Source organism: Leuresthes tenuis, unplaced genomic scaffold (assembly GCF_036924035.1).
Source record: "Leuresthes tenuis unplaced genomic scaffold, fLeuTen1.0.hap1 SCAF_22, whole genome shotgun sequence".
Lineage (NCBI taxonomy): Eukaryota > Metazoa > Chordata > Actinopteri > Atheriniformes > Atherinopsidae > Leuresthes > Leuresthes tenuis.
Genome location: NW_027325376.1, coordinates 16,186,884 through 16,204,451, shown reverse-complemented (window position 1 = coordinate 16,204,451; position 17,568 = coordinate 16,186,884). Strand labels below are relative to the sequence as shown.

Genomic DNA, 17,568 nt, shown 5'->3' with positions numbered 1-17,568 from the left:
CTCTCTTGTGGAATAAGCTGCCAGTAAATGTCCGGGAAGCAGACACCCTTTCCACTTTTAAGATTAGGCTTAAAACTTTTCTTTTCGATAAAGCTTATAGTTAGGGATGGCTCAGGTAATCCTGAAACATCCCATAGTTAAGCTGCTATAGGCTTAGACTGCTGGGGGACCTCATCTGTCACACCTTTCCTCACTTTGCTCTCTTTTTCCCCCTGTTTAATTTCAAAATTGATTTTATGTACATGTGACATTATTGTGGTTATTAACCTATGTTTCCCTGTTCCAACAGATATCCTTTGAATGGCGTTATGGTGTTTTTCCCCCCTCTTTTCTGTCTTCTCAAACCCCAGCTGGTCGAGGCAGATGGCCACCCTTCCTGAGTCTGGTTCTGCCAGAGGTTTCTTCCTGTTAAAAGGGAGTCGTTCCTTTCCACAGTTGCCACAGGCACGCTCAGGACGGGAGATTGGACTGAAGACACATTTCGGTGCAATCTGTTGGTTTCCTTAGCTAGGATATTAATTTTTTGAATTGGCTCTATATGAATTAATTGGATTATGATTACAATGAATTGAATTCCAATTGGCTTGAATTGGACTATATTACTTAAGTGCCTTGAGATGACAATTGTTGTAATCTGGCGCTATATAAATAAAATTGAATTGAATTGAATTGAAATTGAAACCTCCTCAAAGAAAGGCAGTCAAATTTAAAAAAGGCAAAATCTTGGAAATATTCATTTTTCCCTTGTTATCGTCTTTGTTTTGCAGATGAATCAGAAGCTAAGAGAGAAGGGGATTACTGATGCGATTAACATGACATGGGTGAAGAGGCCTGACAATAAAATCTTCTACAAGAAAAATCAAACATATGTTTGATATGGATTCCTATTTACAAATCAGAATGTAGCACAAACTGAATTTAGGGAGTGTCTTGAAGTGTGTTCTGTCTCTAAGGTTTATATCGTTGGCCAGGGATCTCAAACTTTGGTCCTCGCGAGCTGCTGTGCTGCAGGTTTTAGATGTTTCCCTGCTTCAACAGCCTTAATTCAAATCGATGCCTCATTATCTGGTTTGTGCAGAATTTAATCTTTTGAAGAAAGAGTGTGTTGAAGCAGGGAACCATCTAAAAGCTGCAGGACAGTGGACTGCTCCCATGAGGTCCAGAGTATGAGATCCCTGTTCTAGGCAAAGGTAAAATACTATTTAATTATTTCACTTTTACTTCAAGCATTTATTGTGTAGGTTCAGGGAACAAATAAATCATGTAAATTGTTTGCAATCTTATACTGTTAACGAGTTTATTTCAGTGGCTGGTGATCTGTGTTGATATACTTTGTAGTAAATGCGGTTAAATCTTTGTTTTAATGGGAGCTTCGATTGCTTGAAAACTTTATTTTTCCACACTGTCAGATATAAAATAGATGCCAAGCTGTGCTATTCTCATCTAAACTAATAGTAAATGCGGTTAAGTCTTTTGTTTTAACAGGAGCTGCATAATAAAATGTGAGATGTTTTCTTTTAACATGAGTGCTCAAACCATGAAATAAATTCTGAGATTCTTCTCTCACATGTTCTGTCTCATTATTCTGTTCTGAAAAAATGCAGTGTTATACAGGTTCACACTTCACAGGGACTAGTTGAAAGTTAATTTCATCGCGTGGGTTCTTGCTATGTACTCTGGCTTCACCATTCCAAAACAAGCTTAGATGAAGCAGATCTGGAAAATTAATACACTTTGTCTTAAGAAGTCCTGGTTATATTACAACTTATGAAATTCTTCTCAGTTAATAAGACAGTGGCTCTAAATTATCATTAATATCAAGCTATACAGTTCAAATCTGTTTATTTCATCATACATCAAATAAAAAAATCTTTTGAAAACCTTCACAATTCAGGCAGTGGCTTCTGCTGGCTCAGGTGGATTGTCAAGCATCTATTAGAGTTACATTTTCAATTAAAAAGAAATCCTTAAAGATTTTGTGAGTTTTGAATTAAAAAAAGTTGATTATGAGGGCATCATATTACTTTTAAGTGGGTAAAGAAAAGAAAAATTTATCAGTGGTTTTCCATAATTTCTTCAATTCGACTATATTTCAGAGGAAAACATTGCAGTCTTTACCTTACTTATTTTACCTGAGAGTTACTGAAATCAGATAACATAATCCAAAATGCTGCAGCCAGAGTTCTGATGAGAACTAACAGGAGAGATCATGTTTCTCCAGTTTTAGCTTCTCTTCATTGGCTCCCTGTTAAATTCAGAATAAAATTTAAGATTCTTCTCCTCACATATAAAGCTCTTAATGACCGAGCTCCATCATATCTTAAAGATCTCATTGTAAGATATTTTCCCAACAGATCACTTTGTTCCCAAACTGCAGGTTTGCTTGTTGTTCCAAGAGTTTCTAAAAGTAGAATGGGAGGCAGAGCCTTCTGTTATCAGGCCCCTCTCTTGTGGAATAAGCTGCCAGTAAATGTCCGGGAAGCAGACACCCTTTCCACTTTTAAGATTAGGCTTAAAACTTTCCTTTTTGATAAAGCTTATAGTTAGGGATGGCTCAGGTAATCCTGAAACATCCCATAGTTAAGCTGCTATAGGCTTAGACTGCTGGGGGACCTCATCTGTCACACTTTTCCTCACTTTGCTATCTTTTTCCTCCTGTTTAATTTCTCAAAATTTTATGTACATGTGACATTATTATGGTTATTAACTTGTGTTTCCCTGTTCCAACAGGTACCCTTTGAATGGTGTTATGGTGTTTTCCCCCCCTCTTTTCCCTCTTTTCTGTCTTCTCAAACCCCAGCTGGTCGAGGCGGGTGGTCACCCTTCCTGAGTCTGGTTCTGCCAGAGGTTTCTTCCTGAGTCTGGTTCTGCCAGAGGTTTCTTCCTGTTAAAAGGGAGTCGTTCCTTTCCACAGTCGCCACAGGCACGCTCAGGACGGGAGATTGGACTGAAGACAAGTTTCGGTGCAATCTGTTGGTAAATTGCTTTTGAATTGGCTGTATATGAATGAATTGGATTATTTTGAAATTAATTTATTGGATTTCATTGGATTATGATTACAATGAATTGAACTCTAATTGGCTTGAATTGGACTATATTATTTAAGTACCTTGAGGTGACAATTGTTGTAATTTGGCGCTATATAAATAAAACTGAATTGAATTTAATTACATTTACATCATTACATATAATATGGAATATAATATAATTATTTTATATATATTTTATATTTTATCTAATAGTATTCTATAGTGAATATACGAGTCGCAGGAGACAGTTTTTATTGCATATCATGTGAAAGAGTATTAGTACAGAATTGGTTTACTATTTTTGCTTCAGTGAAGCTTTTGAACACTTGTTCGGCCACATAATCTTCAGACAAGCCGTCCCAATTGTTGGCACCAGGCTTGTTCTTGTGCATCACTTTTTCATCCTGCTGTCAGCTCTGGTAATGCTGCACAATTTTACACGTCTATTGTCAGCATGACCCCAGGCTTCATTTTCTAACATGAGTTCATCCACTCAGCTTCTTCGTTTCATGATTGCCACATGTATAAAAATTTATCTACATTACACCTGCATACGTGGAAATGTATTTTCTAAATGCGTGAATGCCATCGAGCATGTGACACTGACAAAAAATCTAATTTCTGCTGTTGAAAATTTTAGCAAGCACTGTTACCGACCTTTTCATTTGCACAGTAACTTGTGTGTATTAGTTGCATACATTGTGGCACCTGTGACTGGTACATTGGGACTGGATGTGCTCATTTGAACACATTCATGCACAGTACTGTGAGTATAATGTTTTTGCTCATGTAAAACAGAACAAAACGAACCAACCAAAGAAAAACTTTTCAAACATTCTTTTTCTTTAAATCCCTCCTCATAATCCAGGGCTCGAAAGTTACAGAAGCCTTGAATGCTACTTTACTACATTATTATTTTATATAGGAGCTACTTTGACTGAGACAAAGACACTGTAATGAATGGTTAAATCTGCCTCACTACCTCAATTGTTGGTATACGCCACCTTTCATGATGGTTCCTCTTCTTTCTTTGAACCAAAATAAAACTGTGTGAATATATGGGGAGTGGCTGGGGTGAGGTTAAATTTCAACTACAGCATATGAGACCTCCTGCATCGTTTTACACCCTCCAAAAGATTGTACCACTTCTCTTACTGTAAAATATACTACTTTTGACTCTGGTCTACAGTTTTTGTAACATAATATTTCACATCTAGATAAGACAGTACGTTATTGTTGGAAATGCGCATTGCGCAGGGTGTGTGCTGCAAAGTAAAAAGTGAAACTAAATCGTGAAGACTGCAGGAGCAGACGCAGCACCGAAGCGGTCAAAACTTGGTAATTATCAGACTAATCTTCACTCTGTGTTGCGCTCTTCTTCATCATGAACGGTGAGTTACATTGACTTCTTTTAGCATTCTGTGTCAACGCTTCACACTGACCTTTAAACAGACATTTACTCTTTATCAATTTAGCACTCGTCTGGTCAAAGTTTGAAACAAAAAGAAATGGCCATGCTTTTATATATTTTCTACTGTTTTTAAACAGATACTGAGGCTTCAGATCCCAGGTCCTCCATTTTGTGTATTGGATGTGTGCAGCCTAATCTTAGCTTGCTTATTTGTAAAAAATAAATAGTGACGATGCGTATGCTTTCAGACATGGTGACGTCGTTGCGTAAAAACATTGTGTGTTGTCAGGGGTGGAAGTAGTTTTAAAGTCTTGCAGGTGTCGGGCCAAAAAGTAATTGTCTGTCAGAATCTGATTTCCGCCCATGTAAGCAACTGCAGTTACTATTGGTATATAAGTTTGGATGCACGTATGTACGTAGACGCATACTTACGCACAAACAAATAAATGTAGGTATCTGTGTGTGTGTTACATACTTACATACATATATATATATATAAATATATATATATACACATATATATATAATCATATACATAATATGTGTGTCGTTATTAAATCAACATCTGAATCAATCCCTTGACTTAATTATGCCATGATTGCAGCGAAGAAGACACATACTGCGATGACAGCCTGTAAACCGTTAAAGATAGTGAACATTTCAGTGGTTCATGGTGAATGTTTTGCTATTATTTCATTTAAAAAAAAACAGAGGCAATGGTACATTTTCTTTAAAACACCATCAAGTCCACCAGTTGAAGTGACCAAACATGTTGTTTGTTAAAACTAGGGGTGTCAAACTCATTTTCCCTTATGGTCACTGCAATATTATGGTTGCTCTCAAAGGGCCAGTTGTAACTGTAAGACTGTAAATATGTAACTACACCATAACATATTGGTAATTTACTGTTTCTGTATTCATTTATTTATTGTTTAGCTGCTGTGATTTCAGTCTGCTTTTTAATTCACAGTCAAATTGTTTTTCACATAGACAAAATTTAGCATACTTGGTGTCAAAATACTCACCTATATTGTACTCCTTCAACACTGGCACTGCCTCATAACCCAAACTATGAACCCTTTTTTTTCCATCCATCAATTTTTGATATCCACTCAATCCAATTCAGGGTCGCTGGGTGGGAGGGTAACAGTGCTAACCACCCCACCACCATATTGTAAAGAGAAAAGATATCTGTGTGATTGTAGAGGATGTTTTCACATGGTGGGTCACAAATTAGACAAGCATTGTGAGAGAGGCCGTTTATGGGCAACGTATACTTTGAAACAACAGACTTTCAGGTTAATTCAGGTCAATTCCAGTGCTTGTTGCCAACAACGTGCCACTGACTGCCACTTATAATGACGTGGTAGGCCTTGAGCTTGACTTGAATACAGTTACATGCGGCACTTTTAATCATTTGTGTGTTCAAGATACCTTTTTAACACCAACTATTGCTTTGTTGCGACTTTGTTAGGTTCAATCAATCACATGACATGACTTTATTAAGGCACTTTACTAACTTCTTTGTTTAGGTTTATGCAGAAACATCACTTTGCCAGGATTAGTCTTTGAAACTACTTGGATAGCGTTAGAAAATGATCATGGGTTAGGCCAAAATAAATTGACATGTATGCCAGTTTTATAGTTCAGATGTAGTTGCTCTCACAATCACTAGACATTGCATTTTTCTCTAAGAACATTCTTCAAAATGTATGTGATATTACATATTGGCTGTATACTATAAAGGATAACTTTGCTTCAGCAATGTCACCCATAATTATCTGAAGAAAATATGTTTGTGCTCTTTCCTAGGGTCAAATGAAACGAGGATTGTGCTGCTGGGAAAAACAGGTTGTGGAAAGAGCAGCCTCGGAAACACCATATTGGGAGACAGCCTGTTGAAGGTAAAATCGTCTCCCAATTCTGAAACTGGTGCATGTCAAAAAGAATCCAAAATAGTCAACGGAATACAAACCACAGTGATCGACACTCCTGGTTTCTTTGATACGAAGATGCCTGAAGAGGTGCTGAAGCGTGAGATCATAAGATATGTTGTTGAGTGCGCTCCTGGGGCTCACGCTTTTCTCATTGTGCTGGAAGTGGGCCGATACACAGACCATGAGAAGGACGTCATCAAAAAAATCCTGAAATATTTCTCAGAGGAGGCTCTGAAACATGCTGTGGTTGTCTTCACACATGGCGACCAGCTGGAAGGAAAGAAAATCGAGGACTTTGTTCGTGAAAGTGTCGATCTGAGTGATCTGGTCAAAAAGTGTGGTGGCAGGTGCCATGTTGTTGATAGTAAATACTGGAACAACAAATACGGTGGCTACAGGAGCAACCAGTTTCAGGTGACACAGCTTCTCAACACCATAGAAACACTGAAAACCAGAGAAGGCTTCTACATCAATGACTTACTTAAAGATGTGGAGAAAGAGAGAGAAAATAAAGGATGGATTTTGAAATTGCTCGCTGGTGTCACAGTTGGAGCACTGCTGGGAGCCGTCTTTGGTGCAATCGTTGGTGCAGTCGTTGGCGTTGGCGTAGGCATTGGTGCAGTCGTTGGCGTTGGCGTAGGCGTTGGCGCAGTCGTTGGCGGAGTCGTAGGAGCTGGAATAGGAGTTTATCATGCACATAACTCATCATCAGTGAGGGACACTGTGGAAAAAACAGCACAGACAGTGTATGTGTTTGGCACAGATTGTGTAAATAAAAGTATGGCTTACAAAGCTCTGCAAAAGTAGTCATGGGAAACTAGTCTCGCAGGATTGCATGAATTTTTTAATGTAAAATAATTCAAATGCAGCTATAGGAGAGCTAACGGAGGGAATTCTACACACACCTCTACTGGGACCACTTCATCCACATGCATGGCTGCAGCACAGCTCATTAACTCTGGTAAGAACGTCCGTCTTACTCAAAGTCGTCGTTCACGTTGTCAAAATCTGATAAATATCCTGCCACGTTGCACAAAACTAGCAGTAGCAAACTCTGTGTGAAGTTAGCCGACTGTCACAGAGCAAGGAGTGAATAAGCTGTGCTCCAGGTGTGGATGAAGTGGTCCCAGTAGGGTGCCTGTGTAGAAATCCCTCCGTTCGCTCTCCTATTTAGAGGCTGCATCGTCCCTGCCCTGTTCACTCTGTTATAAGGATATAAGCCGATCGCGAGTTATCTAAATAGCTTTCGAAGGACGCCGACTTTCGCCAAACAAGTAGATAAACGTATTTCATGCCAGAAATAAGGTCTAGGTTAAAAAAAAAATGGAGTTCTCCTTTAATTAACACATGTATTGCAAAGAAGTTTGATTGGAAATACATCACAACATTTTGTTTAGCATGTTCACAGATACAAAGAGTTAGTATTTGTCAGTTATTCTTGTCTTTCTAATGTGAGTCAAACTAAACATTTATTTCTAATTTTAACAAAACCTAACACTGTAAACAGCTTTGGTTGAAATCTTGGTTGATAAATCAAATGGAAATTCCTCAGAGTGTCAGCTTTTGCAGCTTGAAACATATTTGTATACCCAGAAACTATTAACAGTAGATTTTGTTTGTCAAGACTTTGTTTCTGGGTCTCTTCTCGACATGGTGAATCAGCTGTTTTAAATCTAAAATTCCTCTCAACACAGAGCAGCAAGCGGCTCTGGAAAACATCTGTCGCCTGCAAATACCTCTGGTTTCCGAGAAATGCTTTTGGTGTGCAGCTAAGTCAAAAGTGAAACAGAGCTCTGCAGCTAGTTTTTTATCAGAGAGGAGGAAAGGAGAGCAAGAACACACGATCTAACATTATCTGAGTGAACTTTACTCTGCTTTGCTTTCTTTTTCCATCATGGACAGTGAGTGACATTTGCTTCTTTAAGTCAGTGGACAACTGCTGGGATAGGCTCCAGCCCACCCGCTACCCGACTGACGGATTGACGGTATAGGAAATGGATGGATGGAAGTCAGTGGACATTAGACGTCTCCTCCATTTTGTGAAAATCCCCTGACATCTCTTTAGAGGCTATATACTGCATATGAACAAAGAGAGTTTTATTTACAGAGACTACAACGTATAATCACTGATCTGGCAGGAGACAGAGACAGAACACATGTACATGGAAACTCGCACAGCGTTAAGCAGCATAGAACAGGAAATACTGCTTACTGCACATTGGAGTTCATTCAGTTTGTTTTTTTACTGCACATAGGTAAAAACTGTTGAAGAGCCTGTTGGTGCAGGTCTTAATAGAATTGCAACACTGCCTTGCTGGCAGGGGTGTGAACAGGTAGTTTCCAAGGTCAAAAAGGAATCTTGGATTATTTTTGTGGCTCTTTGCAGGCATCTGGCTGTGTATATGTCTGTAAGAGAGTGACTGTTGTGGTGGAAATTTTAGTAAGGCACAGAGTCAGTTATTTTATGAGGAGATAAGATGCTTCTAATAATAATATCTTGCAAGAGAGAACAACACAGTACAAAATACAGAGTTGCTCTGAACACTGAGGCAAAGACACTCAGTTATATTGCCCACTTATCACGTCATCTCTCTTTGGGTATAGTTGATTGTTCTTCTAGCTTTCCTCCCCAACCATCAGTTGAGGTTACCCAGACAGTCTTAAATATCAGCCTCAACCCTGTCCCCCTTAAAGTGTAGCTATCTCATTATAACAAGCCCACCATTGTACAGAGGAATTTAAGAAAAACAGGGCAGGGTGGTACCTTGCAGCTTGGTCATTTGCAGGTCATACACAGTAACACTCAATACAATGCATATAAGAATTAATTTTCCATTACATTGTGATGATGATTAAGTATTCAAATGCTTTATGTCCTTATGATTACAATTTTCATCATTACAGCACAGACATATTATTATTTACTAATTGTGAGGTGCCAGTACTAACCAACACACCACGGTTTTTTTTGTCGTGTCTGCCTGCATAAACAGACAACTTGGAAGAAGACGTCCATCTCTTTTTCTGTGCTTTAAACTAAATACATATTTAATTGCTGTGTTATCTCTTTTCTTTCCGTTTTTTTCTTTTAATTGGGTCGTGCTTGTGTAACTTGATGAACAGAACGCAACGCTAATCCATGTCGGTCTTTTCAGGGCCAGTCTCAGGCAGTTTTCAGCTACATGAAGATAATGAAGAATGACATGCAGATAATTCTGGTCAATGTCTTTGAAACGTTTGAATCATATTGCATATTGCATATTGATCTATTGCTCTCAAAGTGCATGAAGTAGAATCAGACTGAGTTTGTCTACATTTCATCAGCAAGTGTTGCGAGGTATTTGGGAACAGGAACCCTAAGGCTAACCCTACAATCAATCCTTTGTTAAATCGAAGGTAAAGTGAACAAAATGATTTGTCTATATCAATTAGTACGACTCTGAATGGTATTAATTACTGCGATAAGCTTCAGAAGAAAAGATGCAATACTAAGAAAAAAAGTGAAAAAACTGCAACTGAAACCTGTAACTTGCTCAGTCATGAGATCAGACTCTGTTGTGAGTGCATTTGTGTAAGCAAGCTGTGTCCTTGACTGCAGTGTTTTTATTCTCCACTTCATCACTTACGTTACAGGCTTTATAAGTCAACCACAGGCAACCGAAGGAAAACTCAAGCGCACCTGTTATCTACATGCCTTTTAAAATCAAATGAACCAACCACGTCTCTCTTCCTCCAGGTGTAGCAGAAATGTAACATAATATTAATAGTTTGACTTTCAAGTTTTACTTTCAAAACTTAAAAATATTTTAACTACTGATTTTATCATCATTTACATTTTTATCATTTTTATTAGTATATTTTATCTTATCGTTCATATATATAATTTTATTGCATTTTTATTCAATCGTATCTTTATTCTGATTTTATCTGTTGTTCTTATCCCTTTCTTTTCTGTTTACATTTTAAATCATGCTTTTTATTTCTGTTTTATTTCACCTTTTTGTTGAATTGTGCCATACAAATAAACTTGCCTTGCCAATAAAGTAGAACCTCAAGGTTTTTCTTTGTTAACATTAGAATGAGGCCTTTCTTTCTTGGAAAGTGTTGGTCCTCTTTTGTGAAGTCCACAGTTTTACAGAAGTGCAAAAGAAAGAAATACTGGCTCTGGAATGGGCCTGGGTAGAAGGTGGACAGTAACTGTTAGCCACAGATGCTTGGTGTCAGCAGAGGACTTGAAACTTACTGAGGGTAATACACTCTCTGGCCATAAATGAGTTTCTAATAGCAGAGTGGCGCTGTTTACATTTAGACTTCCTGATTCTATGGTAATTAAACTGGCGAAGCAGTTATGATATTACAGGGACGTGTTTTGCTCTAAGAAAGTTAGTCTCCTTTTCCACTTGAGCTTTGTTATTGAAACCAGGAAATAATTGGATGTCAGCCATATTCTGTCTGTTGCTTGTTATTAATGGTGGAAATGTTTGTGCTGCCAGATAACAAGTGAAACGAAACTTTGAAGCCGAGTCAGAAAGAGGAAATACCAACTGAGGACGCACAGACAAATATCCTCACACTGCACTGATTTTCTTTCTTTTCATCATGGACGGTGAGTTACATTTATCTCTTTTAGTCATTATGTGTCAACACTGTGCATTGAACCTCAGACACATAGAGAAATTCAGTCCACTTCCTCTGCACAGGTCGAATGTCCACATGTGGACACGTGCATCAGAAAGAAAAGGACTGATATGAAGGACTTTCTGCTATAATAACAGGGCAGTGAGTTTGATACTGCAAATAGTGTCGCTCTTAGCAATGAAACACAGGATGAAGTTAGCATAATTTGCAAGCTGGACTCCAACTCTAAAAAATTCTTACAGATGTCAGTGAAACGTAATTTACATGATATGTAATTCAAGTTACAATTTTTGAACAAGAGAAGCATCATCTTGTTGTAGCCCAGTGAGTGACTATGCAGTTTGTCTGCTTCAGAAGTCCTACATTGTTTAACATAAGTGAACAAGGGACAGCAGTCCCTCGGGGGACAGTGCCTCTGGACTGGCAGATTGGGGTGGTGGTCCCCCTCTTTAAAAAGGGGGACCGGAGGGTGTGTTCCAACTATAGGGGTATCACACTCCTCAGCCTCCCTGGTAAGGTCTATTCGGGGGTATTGGAGAGGAGGATCCGTCGGATAATCGAGCCTCAGATTCAGGAGATGCAGTGTGGCTTTCGTCCTGGCCGTGGAACAGTGGACCAGCTCTATACCCTCGGCAGGATCCTGGAGGGTGCATGGGAGTTCGCCCAACCAGTCTACATGTGTTTTGTGGACTTGGAGAAAGCGTTCGACCGTGTCCCTCGTGGAGTCCTGTGGGGGGTGCTCCGGGAATATGGAGTGCCGGACCCCTTGATAGGGTCCGTTCGGTCTCTGTATGACCGGTGCCAGAGTTTGGTCCGCATTGCCGGCAGTAAGTCGGATACGTTTCCGGTGAGAGTTGGACTCCGTCAGGGCTGCCCTTTGTCACCGATTCTGTTCCTAACTTTTATGGACAGAATTTCTAGGCGCAGCCAGGGCGTTGAGGGTGTCCGATTTGGCGACCTCAGAATCGGGTCTCTGCTTTTTGCAGATGATGTGGTTCTGTTAGCGTCGTCAGGCCGTGACCTTCAGCTCTCACTGGAGCGATTCGCAGCCGAGTGTGAAGCGGCTGGGATGAGAATCAGCACCTCCAAATCCGAGACTATGGTTCTCAGCCGGAAAAGGGTGGAATGCTCTCTCCGGGTCGGGAATGAGATCCTTCCCCAAGTGGAGGAGTTCAAGTATCTCGGGGTCTTGTTCACGAGTGAGGGACAAATGGAGCGGGAGATTGACGGGCGGATCGGTGCGGCGTCTGCAGTGTTGCGGGCTCTGCACCGACCCGTCGTTGTGAAGAGGGAGCTGAGCCAGAAGGCGAAGCTCTCTACTTACTGGTCAATCTACGTTCCCATCCTCACCTATGGTCACGAGTTGTGGGTAGTGACCGAAAGAACAAGATCGCAAATACAAGCGGCCGAAATGGGTTTCCTCCGCAGGGTGTCTGGGCTCTCCCTTAGAGATAGGGTGAGAAGCTCAGTCATCCGGGAGGGGCTCGGAGTAGAACCGCTGCTCCTCCGCATTGAGAGGAGTCAGATGAGGTGGCTCGGGCATCTGGTTAGGATGCCCCCTGGGCGCCTCCCTGGGGAGGTGTTCCGGGCACGTCCCACTGGGAGGAGACCCCGGGGAAGACCCAGGACACGCTGGAGAGACTATGTCTCTCGGCTGGCCTGGGAACGCCTCGGGGTCCCCCCGGAAGAGCTGGAGGAAGTGGCCGGGGACAGAGACGTCTGGGTTTCTCTGCTCAAGCTGCTGCCCCCGCGACCCGACCCCCGGATAAGCGGCAGATGATGGATGGATGGGACAGCAGTCATAATATGTGAATATGTCGAAAAATCCGAGTGCATTGCACCAGGACGCAGTGATGATTGGCCAAAAAGCCAGCGAGTCCTCCGGCTGTAACGGTCATAGATGTAGTTTTTTTATACCCCTCAGTGTGTCTCAAAATGATGTCCTCTAATGTTTTGTCCTTATAAGTGGTCTGAAGGAAATATGACTCACATGTTTCCATATCAGAGCAGATGTTATTCTCGACTTTTTACTTTAGGAGGCCACAAAGTCCACATAAGGAGGAAGGAGGACAGATGGAGCAGCTAAGTGCTGAGTTTTGGCCATGGCCTTTGCTTCATTGAGACCAACATACATCCTTTAGATAAAACAACACTTTACTAAAACACCTTTGTCACGTCACTGTTTGGTTCTGGCAATAATGTTGCTTGGTTAGGATTAGAAAATGATCAAGGTCAATTCTTTTTAAAATGCAACTCTCTGCCCCTATGGGTGCAGTTTTGCTGGTTCCCTTGGTTACATGCAAACACAACACACCATGACAAAAAAGTTGTCTGTTTCTGGTACACTTACGATGTCGCATAATCCATCCATCCATTTTCTATACCCCCTTAATCCAACTCAGGGTGGCTGGAATCTATCCCAGCTGTCATTGGGCAAGAAGCAGGGTACACACTGGACAGGTCGCCAGTCCATCACAGGGCCACACAGAGACAAATGAGACAAAAAAACCATCCACACTCACTCCTAGAGTCAGTTTAGAGTCACCAATTAATATGACGTGCATGTTTTTGGGCGATGGGAGGAAACTGGAGTACCCAGAGAGAACCCACGTATACACGGGGGGAACTCCACACAGAAAGAACCAGAAACTCTCCTGCTGTGAGGCGACTGTGCTAACAACGCCATTGTGCAGTCACTCGCATATTCTTGCAACATAATTATTGCCCATGTCTTCTTGCACGAAGAAACACCACATGGGCCCATGTTGAGGAGAATAATTGTCTCTAATAATCAGGGAAAGACTATGCATTTTCATGTTCTGTCTCTACTATGTCCAGAATGTACCATGCCTCTCGCCTGATGGCAGCTGGAATAAGCCCCAGCCCCAAAGTAACCCTGAATTGGATTAAGTGGGTGCAGAAAATTAACTGGTGGACGCTTTAGCTCTAAAGTGGCAAGTAAACTGTTCAGTAGCTGCACCATAACATCTTCCAGTTAGTCATGCAGCAGGGATAGAGATTACTTAGTAATTGAGGAAAATGTTGAGGAGAATTTAAGGTAAACTAGTTAGTTGGGCTTGCTTTCCAAAGTTGCAATAGAATCCCATAGATTGGTGGCAATCTTGTTTTGTTGGTGTCAAGTGTCAAAGAGACATGTCTATCTTTCTGTGTCGTCATTCATGTTTGTTTTTTTTGTAACAGCTCCATCAACTTCAAGAAGAGAATATGTTATCAAACATGAGAAAGAGAATGCAGCTCAAGATAATGAAAATGAGAGTGACTTCCCATTGTCATCTCATCATATCATCACTCCTACAGCAGGTAGGTGTACTCCAGTTCCTTTTATAACTTTAGTCTTACCCACTGGCCAACTGAGACACGTGAACAATTTGAAACTGCTATTATACTTTGGGATCCAGCCCCAAAGTGACACTGAATTGGGTGGAGAAAATGGATGCTTTGTCTCTTGAAACGTTTGACAGCTGAATATTTTATTTTATGCCTACAGGCCAGAGCAATGTCAATATTTAGGGACAATTGGAAATTCATAAAAGTTCAAGACTTCTAAACGATACTCAAGAATCAAATGTAGGTTAATGTGTTGCCCATCTGTGCTAAAATTTGAACACAACTAAGCTTGCTTTTTTTTTGTTCCTGATAAATGTCATGTAAAAAAAAGAATGATCATGAGGCAGGTACTTCCAGAAATGGTAACACCGTTGCACGAAAACATGGGTAGTCGAGCAACATCCACAGGAGTTATCTCTATTCAAATGAGTACATAGAACTTGAGTTATGTTCAGTATTTCAGGAGTGGGAAAGGCTCTGCACCATTCCATAAAGAAGCACTGACAGCTGGTCATTTAATTTGAAGCCACTATCACTAAAACTGCCTGTTCGGAAGTTATTTCCAGTATAGCATGTCCTAATCAGATACATTGTAAAATATTCTGTGCCGTTTGATTACAGCTACAGATACAACTTAGTTATGTTAAAGGAATATTTTGGCTTTTGTTTAACATGGTTTTGCATCTCCTGCATCAGTAGAGACCCAAATATGTCATCGTTCAATCAAAATCTGAATTCTTCCCTTCCAGGGTCAAATGAAACAAGGATTGTGCTGCTGGGAAAAACAGGTTGTGGAAAGAGCAGCCTCGGAAACACCATACTGGGAGACAGCCTGTTGAAGGTAAAAATGTCTCCAAATTCTGAAACAAGTGAAAGTCAAGCAGAATCCAAAATAGTCAACGGAATACGAACCACAGTGATCGACACTCCTGGTTTCTTTGATACGAAGATGCCCGAAGAGGCGCTAAAGTGTGAGATCATAAGATGTATTGTTGAGTGCACTCCTGGGGCTCACGCTTTTCTCATTGTGCTGCAACTGGGCCGATACACAGACCATGAGAAGGACGTCGTCAACAAAATACTCAAATATTTCTCAGAGGAAGCTCTGAAACATGCTGTGGTGGTCTTCACACATGGTAATGATCTTCCCAAAGGAAAGAAAATCGAGGACTTTGTTCGTGAAAGTGTCGATCTGAGTGATCTGGTCAAAAAGTGTGGTGGCAGGTGCCATGTTGTTGATAATGAACACTGGAGCAACAACATACATGGGGACTATCGGAGTAACCAGTTTCAGGTGACACAGCTTATCAACACCATAGAAACACTGAAAACCCGAGAAGGCTTCTACACCAACAACTTGCTTCAGGATGTGGAGAAAGAGAAAGAAAATAATTTGGAGGGCATATTTGAGAGGTTTTTTATATGGTTCACTGGTATCTCAGTAGGAGCAATACTGGGAGCACTCTTTGGTGCAGTTACATTAAAATCAAGACCATTTATTGGCGCAGGCATTGGAGGAGTAGTTGGAGGCGGTATAGGCACTGGGATTGCATATCACTCAAAAACACCACAGGAAGCTGCAGTTGACACAGCTAAGACTGTCTCTGAGATTGGCATGGAAATTGTGACAGTCGCTAATACTGCTAACAACACAGATTCAAAGCAAGAGCAGTAATTCTGGATTGGTTGAATTAAGGGTTTACAAAAAAATCCCATGTGAAGTGTGTGGCAAAGATCTTTTATTCTAACATTTATTGCATGTTAGAAAGCTTTAAATAAAAACTCAACTCTTCAAATGGAGTTGAGTTCCCTTCCCTTTCCAGGTGGGCATACCTCCCAGGTTTCCATTCTTCCTCTTATTCTGGCCACATTCTCCAGAGACAGCATGTACCTCACATCCACATTGCTTCCACAAGGAGAGAGGACATGATCTGTTCTCCACACGAGTAGGTTCCTAGATCAACTTGCTGAGCTCACGTTTGGCACACCCTGTTAGTAGCCACCGAACTCCAACTCTCTCATGCAGCAATGTTTGTCCAACAAACTGCAGCAAGTGTACGGCCTAGATATATTCAGAGAGCAACACGAGTTAGCATGGCTACTAACTCTGCAAGAACAAGAAAGAAGCAACTAGTGTCCTTCTTCCAAAAAAAACCCAGAAAAGATTGGACATTTACACGACACTGGACTGTCCAGAATTCTTTCTTCAATGAGAGATAATATGGCCGTAAGGCTGAGGGAGACATCTCTCAAGAACTGTAGTAACACACTGGAGAATGGCATAAGGTCCACACGGCTGAGCGTCAGGACAGTAAAATTATGCTGTATATGTACTGTATTGATCTGCTCTTTGAAGTTTGTGTTGTGATCACTTTTAAGCAGCTTGGTTAGTTTGAGTCGAGTAGAAATTAGGAAGGATTTTGCATGCAAAGAGCCATCCTTTCCCTATCTTATTTCCCTAAGTGCACCCGCTGAATTCCTGCGAGTCCATCCCACCAAAGGTGTGAGTGAAGGATTTCAGGACAGATGCAAAGAGAGATGAGGCTAGGTGACATGCATTTGACAAAATGAGACATCCTTGTTTCAGAACCATTTTAAAGAAAAATGGAGATTTTTTTTTTGGATGCTCTTTGGCCCCCTCTATAGTTGTGGGATGTAACACCACAAACTTCTTAAAACCAACTAAACTGACTTGTTCAGTTGAATCTCAACACTTTATTTCTGTCAGATAAGCATTAAATCTATTTGCAGCAAAGTCTATATTCATCTTTTTTTTTGGGACGTTGGGAGGAAGCCAGACTACCCGAAGAGAACATGCACATTCCACACAGAAAGGCCCCAGCCAGGATTCAGACCAGGAACTTTCCCTGTTACTTCTTTATGTTTCTTGAGTTTTAAATGTTGGAAGAGAATTGCTGTTTCAGAACTGGAAACAGTTTTATGAAACCATAAACTTTACTTACTGTTAACTACACAACCTGTACATTTTTCCCCATATGTAGCCTACATATCACTGTAGCTTTGTTTTTCTTTGTTCATTATACACAATAAACATATGAGCAAAATAGGATTATAATATCTATATTAAATCTATATACTATGTTAAATATATGAGGAGGAAATTATATTCTGTTTTAGTGAACAATAAACATCCTCTCCACAGCATCCTGGCAGTACAGAGGAGCAGCTGCATTGAGAGGCTCAT

At 40.6% G+C, this 17,568-nt stretch overlaps 1 protein-coding gene across 1 annotated transcript; it reads left to right on the top strand.

Moving 5' to 3' along the window:
- The first annotated feature begins 4,331 nt into the window (after positions 1 to 4,331).
- LOC140281718 (GTPase IMAP family member 8-like) lies at positions 4,332 to 16,038 on the top strand. The gene is made up of 3 exons (XM_072376209.1): positions 4,332 to 4,420; positions 6,253 to 7,155; positions 15,113 to 16,038. The coding sequence occupies exons 1-3, from the start codon at positions 4,414 to 4,416 to the stop codon at positions 16,036 to 16,038; spliced, it is 1,836 nt and encodes a 611-aa protein (XP_072232310.1). The 5' UTR covers positions 4,332 to 4,413.
- Positions 16,039 to 17,568: the final 1,530 nt, after the last annotated feature.

Bases quoted from the DNA above. Each gene is read 5' to 3' on its own strand.
- LOC140281718 (XM_072376209.1), top strand. The intron at 7,156-15,112 runs GTATGGCTTACA...CTTCCCTTCCAG, and splicing joins CACAGATTGTGTAAATAAAA to GGTCAAATGAAACAAGGATT.